The 12,300-nt window shown below is 41.6% G+C and overlaps 1 protein-coding gene across 1 annotated transcript in view; it reads left to right on the top strand.

The window, feature by feature from the left end:
- The window catches only part of TARS1 (threonyl-tRNA synthetase 1), a 90,515-nt gene that overhangs the window by 25,722 nt on the left and 52,493 nt on the right, over positions 1-12,300 (top strand). Inside the window, exons 6-8 of the mRNA XM_089689454.1 lie at positions 1,830-1,947; positions 8,945-9,009; positions 11,903-11,981. Of these exons, the coding sequence (XP_089545580.1) occupies positions 1,830-1,947; positions 8,945-9,009; positions 11,903-11,981 (262 nt within the window). The remainder of the gene's footprint in view (positions 1-1,829; positions 1,948-8,944; positions 9,010-11,902; positions 11,982-12,300) is intronic.

The raw sequence follows: 12,300 nt of genomic DNA, 5'->3' as shown, positions 1-12,300 counted from the left end.
TCTCTTAACCACTTGCCCCCCCAGAGGATTTACCCCCCCCCCTTCCTGAGCAGGTCATTTTTTGTGACACGGTGCTGCATTACTGACAATTGCGCGGTCATGCAAAACTGCACCCAAATAAAATTTGTCCTTTTTTTCCCACAAATAGAGCTTTTTTTTGGTGGTATTTGATCGCCTCTGCGTTTTTTTTTATTTTTTGCTCTATAAACAAAAAAAGACTGACAATTTAATAGCAAAAAGTCAAAAATATTGTTTTTTTTTCCTCAAAACATGTCCAGTAAAAAAAATGTAAGCAAATTTCATCATAAATTTAGGCCAAAATGTATTCTGCTGCATGTCTTTACTAAACAAAGTCCCAAAATGTGTAACTTAATTGGATTATGTGAAAGTTATAGCATTTACAAATGTCGGTGTATATACTGGAATGTTTTTTTTTTAAATTTTTATACTAGTAATGGTGGCAATCGGCGACTTATAGCGGGATTGTGGTGGGCATTCTGACACTGGGGAGGAACTGTCACTGACATCCCCAGTGACACCAATACAGTGATCAGTGCTAAAAAAAAATCACTGACACTGTACTAATGGTACTGGGCAGGAAAGGGTTAACATCTGGGGCGATCAAAGGGTTAACTGTGTGCTGTGTATGTTTCACATTATGTGCTGTGTGTGTTTCACTGTGTCAGCATATTGTATTGTTCTTACATAGCAGAGCAATAAAAAACAAACAGTGTGCAGGAATTTATAGGGTAGAGATCTGTATTAACTTACAGACCTCTCCCCCGTCAGTGATACTCGGCGATCGCCGGGTGTTGATGGGGAATCACCAGGTGAGACCCGGTGATTGACAGCTGAAGCTGCCATTGGAGGCGGGGGTAGGAGGCGCGTGTGCGCCCCCTACCTGTAGATGCAAAACCATGTGTGTATATATACCTGATTTTGTGCAGCCCTTCCACCCTGTAGCTGTATTTCTGCTATAGGGCGGCGGGCAAGCAGTTAAAAATGACTGTAAAGCTTGTTTTTTTTTTTTTTTTAAGTTAAAATAACAAACTTGTCATATTTACCTTCTCTGTGTAATAGTTTTGCACAGAGCAGCCCCGATCCTCCTCTTCTGGGTTCCCTGCTGACGCTCCTCCCACCTGATGAGTTCCTCCATAGCAAACCATTTGCTATGGGGGAACTCATGTGGGCTCGCTCCTAAGCGAAATCAGGCTCAGGTAATTATGGGGAAGAGCAGTGGGGGAAGAGCAGACCACTGAAGGTGTTTTTTTTTTTTTTTTTCTTACCTTAATGCAGAGAATACATAAAGGTAAAAGACCTTCTAGCTTTACTTCCACATTAAGCCTGGGTTCACATATATGCGGTGCAGTCAATCGCAGGTGATTCGCACAGAAACCGCACCGCATTCCTATGCAAATCACATGCGATTTGCGTGCTGTGCAATCGGAGCCATACATTATGTATGGCTCTAATCGCACTGCACCTGCACCAAAAAACGTGCAGGACCCTTTTTTGGGTCCACACTAGAATCGCATCGAATAGGTATTCACAGCTATGCGATCCGATTCTGTACATCGTAACGCGTTTTGCGGACCGCTTTCAGAGTGTTAACATACACGCCGGCAGCGGTTCGCATGAACGGGGTGCGATTCTGATGAGGTGCGGAATTCACACTGAAAACGCTGCGGATTCCACACCTCGTCGATGTAAACCAGGGCTATGCAAAATCCTCTTCCTGATGGTCAATCTCAGATCAATATCCTCCGGTCTATATGTAGCATTATGCATCGTCTGCCTTTGTTTAACACCTTGTCCTGTGTTTCCATCAGAGGGGTATCCAGCAATGACTTCACCGGTTTGGAAAATCTGTGTAAAAAGATTATGAAGGAGAAGCAGCAGTTTGAGAGGTTGGAGATCTCCAAAGAAACTCTTCTAGAGATGTTTAAGGTAACAGTGGAGATGATGGAGATCTGTGTCTTTAGAGGTGTATTGGTGGTTCCAGGAGCAGAGTGCCTGTCAGTGCTGGGGATCACCGATCTGGTCTGTGGAGCCAGCAGTTTTGTCCAACTTGGCCAATCTACATTTTTTTGGCAAGTCAATTTTTTTTATTTTTTTTTTTACTATATATCTCAGAATTTGCAGATTCTTGGATCTAGTCGTCATAAACTGCATGATTCTCTGCAGATCATTCAAGCACATATTTATCTATAGCCAAGACTTTTTTTTTTTTTTTTCTATTTTGGATAAAATATGGAGTGTTTAAAACCCAAGCAATTTTTTTTTCCTATCTGTGGCTCATTGGGGAGGTTTTGCTCAGCTTGCTGTACACACAAAAGAATGTGAGAATCGTCCAAATGGAGGAATAACCAGGGTCATCATCTGAACAAGTGACCCCCATTAGAATATACCTGTGCCGGAGGCAACTCCAAATTTTAGATATTTAATTACTTTCTCACCTGGTAATATTGTTTACCCAAGAAAAAAAGATTTATTTATTTCAGGTACTTATATAGCACTGTCAATTTACGCAGCACTTTTACATATATATTGTACATTCACATCAGTCTCTAACCCTCAAGGGGTGCACAGTCTAAGGTCCCTAACTTACATTCATACACATACTAGGGCCAATTTAGGCAGGAACCAATTAACCTACCAGCATGTCTTTGGAGTGTGGGAGGAAACCGGAGTACCCGGAGGAAACCCACGCAGGCACAGGGAGAACATGCAAACTCCAGGCAGGAGGTGCCGTGCCTGGGATTCGAACCAACGACCCTAGTACTGCCAGGCGGAAGTGCTAACCATTTAGCCACTGTGCTGCCTTTGACTTTAGGTACACTTTTTGTTCACACTAGCAGTTGGGAAGGCAGAGCAGGGTGGTAAAAAACAGCGGTTGAGCTCTGTCTCTACACCCCTCCAACCGCTTGCCCTTTAGATGCAGAGGCAGCTGCCAGGAGTGTACATATGCCACAGCTGAGATGCTTTGCAGCCATGGCAAAATTGTTTTCACTGTCGCTTTTGGATTTCAAGTGAATGGGACCGCACTGCAGTGCACATGGTTGTATTGCACTAGTTCAGGATTCAATGAGTTAAAGTAGGCAGTACATCCCTCCTGACTGCCTATCAAATGCTCTATAAAGAGCGATCCAAATGTGGATCACTCTTCAGCAACACTAATGTGAAAGAGCCCTAAGTCACAGTTTGCTGATAAAGGTTCTCCCAATCTCTAATAGAGATTCACCCAATCACGGATCGTTGTACTTTTTATTATGAAATCCTCTGTCTATGTCCTCTAGACCTAAATGAGCCATTAACCTTTGCAGTGTGGGTGCAGCCCCTCTCCAAGGGATCGTTTTTTTTTTGTTTTTTTTTACGTTTCTCAGAGTTGGACTTTAAGGAAAAGCATTTCAGGAGAAAACATCCGACTTTTGGTACATGTGAACCGCTGCCTCTACGGCTTCTGTCGGAAGTTCACGCTGGAAAACCAGCATTCGATAAGTGCTGGCAGCCAATGGCTGCAAGTGCTGATCAGTATATTCTGGGGGGGTTGGAGAGAGCCCTGTCAGAATATAATAGGCGATCCCTGAAAACACATCTCTTCAGGGAAGCCTATCCCGCCTCCAACTAATTGAGCTTTTATCACTTCCAACAGCTCATTTTCCACAATTATAACCGTTTGTACCACTTGCTGCGCCCTGATAGATCTTATGAGCAGGGCCCTCTAATCCCTCTTGTATTTTATTGTATTGTAATTGTACTGTCTCCCATTATATTGTAAAGCGCTGAGCAAACGTTGGCGCCATATAAATCCTCTATAATAATAATAATAATGACAGCACAGCGGGAAGGATCTGTTTTGATGTGAGGATCTGTCAGTTTTTTATCGTTCAACCTTCTGGTTGAACAACAAAAAAACTAAATGTACGTACTTCGCTGTATTCCGTAGAAGAATGTGATGGTCTCTGCAGGCCCTTAATTCAGTAATAGGGAAATGATTTAGGGGATTTGTGCTAAACAGCAACTGCCTCCTGTTCAGGATATAGATGACAAAGATGGACTACACAAGGCAGTTCTGTGGAGTTTAACGGGTGCGGTAACATTGTCAATACACCATGTAATGGAGATGTGATCGTTACATTCCTGTTATTGAACAACAATTACATTTATAATGAGGTGAGCAAGAAGGAAAAAAAAACATTTGGCAGTATAGCTTCTGATAACAAGAGAGATGGAGGACTGTATAGGCTAACATGTACTTAATATTGGTAAATCCAGTAAATATGGTCGCAGAATGGACCACGGAGGACAGAGAAATAGTCTGCATGACCCCGCCACATTCTACAATCAGGAATAAACCCACTACTCTACTTATTTAATCATAGCAATTCATGATTTATACATTTCTTTCAGTATAGGAAGGCCGCACTGTACATTATAGAACTTGTATCCCCTACGGCAGCCATTCATGGATTGAAATTTTTCCTGTTCAGCAGCTATGCATGAGCAGGCTGGTTGTGAAGAAGTTGATCTACCAATCAACTTTTGTACAATCAGCCTGTCCCACTATAGACAGCAACACTGATCAGTATGCTCTGTTGGTGGGGAAGGCTCCCCGCCTGTCTAACACAATTGCACAGCGGGAGTAATTCCCCCATCAGCATTGAATGCGTGGATGGAGGAATCAGTTCTTCTTTTTTTTTTTTTTTGTTCAACCCACTGGCTTTAATGAAAAAAAGGATTAATGTATGGCCAGCTTTACATGAGTAACTAGTCCTGTAATTATATGATTATCCAAGGATTATTGGTATTGGACTTGAAGTAAAGCAGATCAGATGTCTTTTTTTTGGGGGGGGGCGCACCCTCTGCTTGGTAAACCAATTCTAAGAGAAATATGAAAGACACCATTGTAGACCAGAAAATGCTGGTTGCCTGGCTCTTTCAGGCCAGTTTGTTCCATTGACCCAGAACAAGCATGCAGCAAGTGAAGTTTATTCTAGAAACAAATCTCAACCACCCCAATCTGTAACTGGCCTATGCAACAAGGAGCACATGGAAGGGTGACACATGTCAAAAAAACAACAAACATAACTTCCCAGCTCACTTACCAGCCAACCTGCAACAAACGAATTACCTTAACAGTTCATGTTAAAACAAGAGGTTTAGTTTGCTCACATTTGCAAATATGTGTGTAAGCAGCAGAGGCCACTTTGCGGCACTCCAGTATATCTGCAGTCCTAACTCTATAAATTTTGAGAGCCTCAAAAGCAGAATCACATATATAATAATGGACAGAGCAGGTGTGCCTGGAGGGAGCCCACCCCTCCTTAAAGGCATAGGGACGCACCTGACACCCAGCATATAGCACAATGGCAGCGAAGGTATCCAGTGCGTCCCCTCACCAATTCACCAACAGTACAAACAAATGGCAACCACCCTTATCTGTAACTGGCCGATGCGGGTAGGAGCACATGGAAGGTCGATGCATGCCAAAAAGCTGTTTAATACAGTTTTTGTGATTAAAAAATGAAAACAAAATTAACTAAAATCGATATATATTTATATTTTTTTTTACTATGCATCCTCAAAACCCCAAACCTACAGCTTATCCTGGGAAAATTAAAAAGGACCTGTCTGCTTTGGTGTGTAGCATGATATGTCACACGGTAACTTTCCTTTTAAAAGGGCTGCCAGCACTTCAGAGCGGATAGGAAAACACATACTTGCTGTATTTGTTGTGACACATGGCATTGCAATGCTCAGTATTGTGTACTGGCGTGCTTCAGTTTGCTGCAGCATTGGTGCCTTGAGGTACTATTTAAAACACATGGCACTACAGTGCAGCAATGTACAATAGGGCATGGGTGTCAAACTGGAGGCCCTCCAGCTGTTGCCAAACTACCAATCCCATGAGGCATTGCAAGATTGACAGTTACAAGCATGACTCCCAAAGGCAGAGGCATGATGGGACTTGTAGTTTCACAACAGCTGGAGAGCTGCCAGTTTGACACCCCTGCAATAGGGTAAGTCACCAAAAGGCATAGTTGAGAATCCATCCTAATGAACCATGATGCAATTTTCTTCCACTGGGCAAAAAAATTCTTCCCGATTCTCTAAGACAGTCAGATATTCCCTAAATCCTCATTCTACAATGTCATTTATTGTTTTACAAGCCATTTATGCTTTGTGCATTCGGAAAGTTGGTGTGTCAGAAACATTGACGCCATTAGACCAAGGTGCCGGCAACAGAACTGATATTATTAGGACAGTAACAGAGGTTTCTGTGCTTTCTTTAGGAAAGTTTATTTCAGCTGTCCATAAACAGGAGACTAGAGTCCATTTGATGTCTTTCTTTGTGATGTAGGATTGCTGATCCTTATGGAGATGCGTTATAGCGCACTGGGTGGTTTACGGTCCTAGAGGCTACTCACCAGGAACAGGTGGGGTCTTGCCAGACCCCCAGAGGAGTTTATTGAAGTTTTGAAAGATTGGCAGCACCAAAACAGCTTGCATGGACCTTTTTAAATGATCTTTACTTTGTAAAAACCAATACGTTTTTGGCACTCGGCACCCCCCCTTCATCAGGACTAAAATCCAGATAATTTTGGCACCTGGATTGGAACAGTGAGTCAAATCAAAGTGCCTACATTATCTGGTTTTTAGCCCTGATAAAGGGGCAGTGCTGAGCCCCTGAAACACGTTGGATGTTACAAAATATAAATCTTTTAAAATGTCTATACAAGCTGGTGTGGCACTCCCATAGTTTAATGTCTATAGCAGTGTTTCTCAGACTTTTTTCAGTCAAGGCACCCTTTAAAATTATGGACAGTCCCGAGGCACCCTTTAAATTTATGGACAGTCCCGAGGCACCCTTTAAATTTATGGACAGTCCCGAGGCACCCTTTAAATTTATGGACAGTCCCGAGGCACCCTATTCTAACATGGGGTGCCTCTAGACTATCCATAATTTTAAAAGGGCACCCCATTCTAAAATGTGAAAAACTATTCTAATACTTTTATATAACACAGCCAGCAATATCCACACATGTAGGACACCCAACTTTAGAGGCACTGGTACTGACTAGTATCCTGATGTTTCTCTTCTCCCTCAGTTTTTCTCCATCACTGAGCTAATATGACCCCATCACTGATGGAGAGGGACAGGGGAGGGTCAAACTAGGATGCTGTGCAGGCAACTGATATCTTCCTTATCAACTGATGATGTCATTGGTTGTCAGGACGCCGGAGGCTAGAAGGTCATAATGGTGCACAATGAAAACCTGTGGCTTTGTGTAACTAAAAGGCAGGCTTGTTCCACCCGCTGGCTTGTATACAAGTTTTGGGCAATTTTTAGACATTTTGCCAAGTGAAGAAACCTCAAGGCACCCCGAGGCGCCTGGGCACCCTTGTTGAGAAAGGCTGGTCTAGAGCAGCGTTTTTCAACCACTGTGCCGCGGCACACTAGTGTGCCGTGAGATATTGTCTGGTGTGCCGTGGGAAAAATTGCAATTTCATCCGTAACATAGACCTTTTAATCCGGCCCGCGGAGCGTGATACTGTCAGGATGATCTGTCCCCCTCGACGTATCTGCGCATGTGCCGGAGATCGCCGATCGGCTGCTAATGCCTGAAACTGGCACATGCGCAGATACTTAGAGGTGGACAGATCCTCATAGGAGACAGATTTTCATGCTACACCGGAACGGCGCGGGAAGACGGCGAGAGGAACGCGCGGAGCAAAGGTAAGTGAATTGACACAGGGGGGGCTTGGGGACTTACTATGGGGGGTGAATTACTATGGGGGATGAATTACTATATGGGGGATGAATTACTATATGGGGGATGAATTACTATATGGGGGATGAATTACTATAGGGGATGAATTACTATATGGGGGATGAATTACTATATGGGGGATGAATTACTATATGGGGGATGAATTACTATATGGGGGATGAATTACTATGGGGGATGAATTACTATATGGGGGATGAATTACTATAGGGGGGATGAATTACTATAGGGGGGATGAATTACTATAGGGGGGATGAATTACTATAGGGGGGATGAATTACTATATGCAGGATGAATTACTATATGGGGGGTGAATTACTATGGGGGATGAATTACTATGGGGGATGAATTACTATATGGGGGGTGAATTACTATGGGGGATGAATTACTATGGGGGATGAATTACTATGGGGGATGAATTACTATGGGGGATGAATTACTATATGGGGGATGAATTACTATGGGGGATGAATTACTATATGGGGGATTAATTACTATGGGGGATGAATTATTATATGGGAGATGAATTACTATGGGGGATGAATTACTATGGGGGGATGAATTACTATATGGGGGATGAATTACTATATGGGGGATGAATTACTATGGGGGATGAATTACTATATGGGGGATGAATTACTATATGGGGGATTAAATACTATGCTTACTATGGGGGAATATTACTATACTTACTATGGATGACACATACACATCATTCATCTACTCTTGGTCCGGCCCCCCGGTCCAATTATAAAATACTTTATTATTTCATAATAAAGTAATTATAAAATAATTTCTTTGTGTTTGATTCCTATTCAAGAGAATTACTTTATATATAGTCAATATAGGCACAGAGGTAAATTTTTTTAACATTTTCTAATGGTGGTGTGCCTCGTGATTTTTTTCATGAAAAAAGTGTGCCTTTGCACAAAAAAGGTTGAAAAACACTGGTCTAGAGTAACACTGACACACTGCCACGCGGCTGCTCTGATTAATTGAACGCACAGCAAAATCTTGTTCTTTCGCTATTTTTCCCCTCTTGCTGGGCGTGGCCTTGTGGCACCTCTTGCTCCCCTCCACAGTCCTCAAAGTCACAGCTATCATCTTTCATAATAATGTCCATTTTTTAAAAATGTTTTTCTTTTCTCTTTTAGTACAACAAGTTCAAATGCAGAATCTTAAATGAGAAAGTGGACACTCCAACCACCACAGTATACAGGTACACAGTTGTGATTTTATCTTGCTGGTTGATGCCTCATTAAGATAGCAGGAAACATTGACACTAGCACATCCATCTTAAAGTGGCAATAAACCCAAATACAAAAATGTAATGTATTGCAGCTTACCAGTCTCTAAATGTGATGTCTGCATTAGTTTTCTTTTTTTTTATGCTTTTATTTCTTGTATTTTCACCTGGTGATCCTACCAGTAGCACACATTTGTCTCACGCTGGATCAGGGAGCAACAGAGACATCTCTGGACAACAACATTGTCAGTCTGGTGGGAGGGAAGTGTTGGATATACTAGCAGATTTGGATGGGCTTGGCTAATAAAGTGGGATTAAACTTGCTTGATACAATGTAGGTGAGAGTAAGGTAACAGCTGTCAGATGTCTGGGGTGGGTTTTGGGTGGGGAGGCAGAAAAAAGGGGAGGGGGGGCTGGAGTCTTTGAAATTGGGGGCTAGTGTAGGGGCTAAATTCCCTGATTGGTATTGTTTTCCAGTGTAGCAAGGGAGGGGCAGTTTGTAGAGTAATTATATGTCCTTAATGCAGGCCATAGACGGGTCGTTTATCGGCCGACTTTTCGCCCGCATGAAAAATCAGCCGATATTCATGCCGTTAGTGGGGCTAGCCCGTCGGCCGTTTTTCTCCTCATTTATTTTTATTGGTCATGATAGAAAATCCATGAAAAATGGCTGTTTTACGTGGACATTGGGGACAGCATCAGCAACGGGGCCGACCGATTTTTTTTGTTGGTCGGCCGAAAATTCGGCCAATAAACGGCCCGTCTATGGCCTTCCTAATAGGAAAGTGAAGAATGGTTAACCACTCTTATCAGCAATGAGGTGGTGGCTGATTATTTCCCTACTGCCATTTATGAACACCATTGGATAAGACAGCATTGGGGGTCTGTTGCACTGATTAATGGCTATGAACAAAGCTGTCATTCGATCAGCTGGTTCATTAACAATCCTAATGGCTTAGTACCATGTAATAATTGAGATAACCAATCACAGTGATCACAAATTTGAACTTACCAGGGACAGTGAGCATAACAGGGTTTGGGTGGAATTGGTAGGTTGCTGGGAGGGCCTAGCTGGGAAAGCATATTGCTCAGGCGAAGCAATAATTAACTGTGCCCAATAATTGACTGCGGGCCATCAGTATCTGTGCAGCCCTTACTTCGAATGTGACTTTTTGTGATAAAACTTGTTTTTTTTTATTAAACTCTGTGGGGATTGCAGAAGGTCACAGTGCTCAGGTGATTGCCTTGCAGGCAGCTACAAATATTCTTGAGGAATTGCAAAGTGGCGAACAAGCCATTTCCCAGCACAGGGCATTCTACCTATGCTTTCCAGGGCTAGCTGGGTGCAGGCCAGGGTGGATTTGATTTAAATCAAACTGATTTAAATCACGATTTAAATCACTAGTCAGTAAGGCTTGATTTAAATCCTAGTTTTCTACATAAAGACTAATTCTTGCTGGTATAACTTTAATATACAAGTAGATGAAGATTTTTAGAATAACAACTTTTCATATTAGTTTTTTTATCCCCAGTTTAATAGGTTAATCATTCATATTTGGACAACTTTTCTGTTGTACTTAGGAAGGAGAAAAATAATCATTACCTTAATAATAACAATTTAAATAGATTTATTCAACTGAAACAATAACATTCCAGCATATGTTATTTGCTTAAACATCCATGTTTGTTAACTAATTTGGCTAAACAAAATATATATATTTTAAGAAACTTAGACTGTCAGCCCCTTCCTCCTCACACTTAGTTTCACTTTCTTCTTGTGCAGATCTATTCCACTCCAAACAATCAGAAAAATATTGTTTCTATTCTATTCACTGAACTTCTTGAAACTTAGCACTGAAGGGGTTGATTCTGTATTCATAGGTTTGTAGAAGTTAGGATGAAGGTCTTTTTCTGAACTCTGTTCATGTTATAACATTTTTGCTGTGAAGAAGAGGCATGTGATCTCCGCTGAGTCAAATTCAGGTTTGAGAACTGCAAAAGTAAACCGAGCATCTGTGATAATATCTTGTAGGCAGAGAAACTGCCCAATAATCTTACAAAAACCTCTGGAAGAGCATGACATTGTGAATGGATTAATGGAATTTATTTACCAAACAAATTAAACATATACAGCCTTATTCTACATAATTAAAAAAACTAATCTTTATTTCATGATGGAATAACCTTTGGATGGTAATATATTTTCCGCAAAAAGCATTTTATTCAAAAAAATCCGATTTAAATTAAAAAAATCCAATTTTTTTGATTTTTTTTTAAAAAATCATTGATTTTTATCCACCCTGGTGCAGGCAAATGTTCCCAAACTTGAGCAAAGACTTTTCAATTGCACTGAAAGATCACATGCTGATTAGTGTATTAGTTCTTCCCTCGACATTACATACACTTCTAATATATGGTTATAGGACCCTTCTGCAGAGCTTCCAAAGCAAAGTATTTGGGACTGTAACTATACATTGCACTTCAGCTCTTTCATATCCTGGATTATTATTGGAAACCTGGAATGGGAGAAGGAGATGTCTCCTGGTTGCGTGTTGGCATGCTGATCCTTGTACTTCACTACTGAGTTGCAGACATGTCATTAAGGACTTTTTCCTTTTTTTATCACTTTCCTGATCTGTGTCATTATTCTGGGTTAATGACTGAAAGTGCTGAAGCTAGAGGGGCAGCAAAACAGTCAGCCAACTGGCATTTTTAGCTGATCAGCAGTGGAAACGCCTATTTTTTTTTTTTATGAAAGGCTTACTCTGAGAAAATTTTTAGTTCTGCTTTATCGGCACTAAAGTGTGTGTGTACGTGTTACATAAATTTTGTGAAAACAAATCTTTACTATTTTTTTCATTCTCAGATGTGGCCCCTTAATCGATCTTTGCAGAGGACCCCATGTGAGGCATACTGGAAAAATTAAGGCTTTCAAGATACACAAGGTACCAGACATTTATAATCCGTCATGGAAATACAACCTTACCTACAGACTTTAGTTGTATTCAGGGGTGGACTGACCATTCGGGCACTGCCCGGGGTCCCCATGAAATGCCCCTGGTACCTTTTTTATAGGCTTTTTTTGGGTGTGTTTTGAGTGTGGGCAAGGACACGGGTCCCATGATCACCTATTGCCCAGGGACCCCTTGAGTTGTCGGTCCACTCCTGGTTGTATTACCCCTATTTTACAGAACAACTTCAGGAGGGCAGCTGTTTGGCATAGGACCAAATAGTTCATATAACTTTATTTCAAGTACTTATATA

This window comes from Staurois parvus, unplaced genomic scaffold, assembly GCF_062004578.1.
Source record: "Staurois parvus isolate SC_StPar_1 unplaced genomic scaffold, SC_StPar_1.0 ptg000475l, whole genome shotgun sequence".
NCBI lineage: Eukaryota > Metazoa > Chordata > Amphibia > Anura > Ranidae > Staurois > Staurois parvus.
The sequence above is the reverse complement of the archived record's forward strand: the minus strand, read 5'-3'. Positions and strand labels throughout refer to the sequence as shown.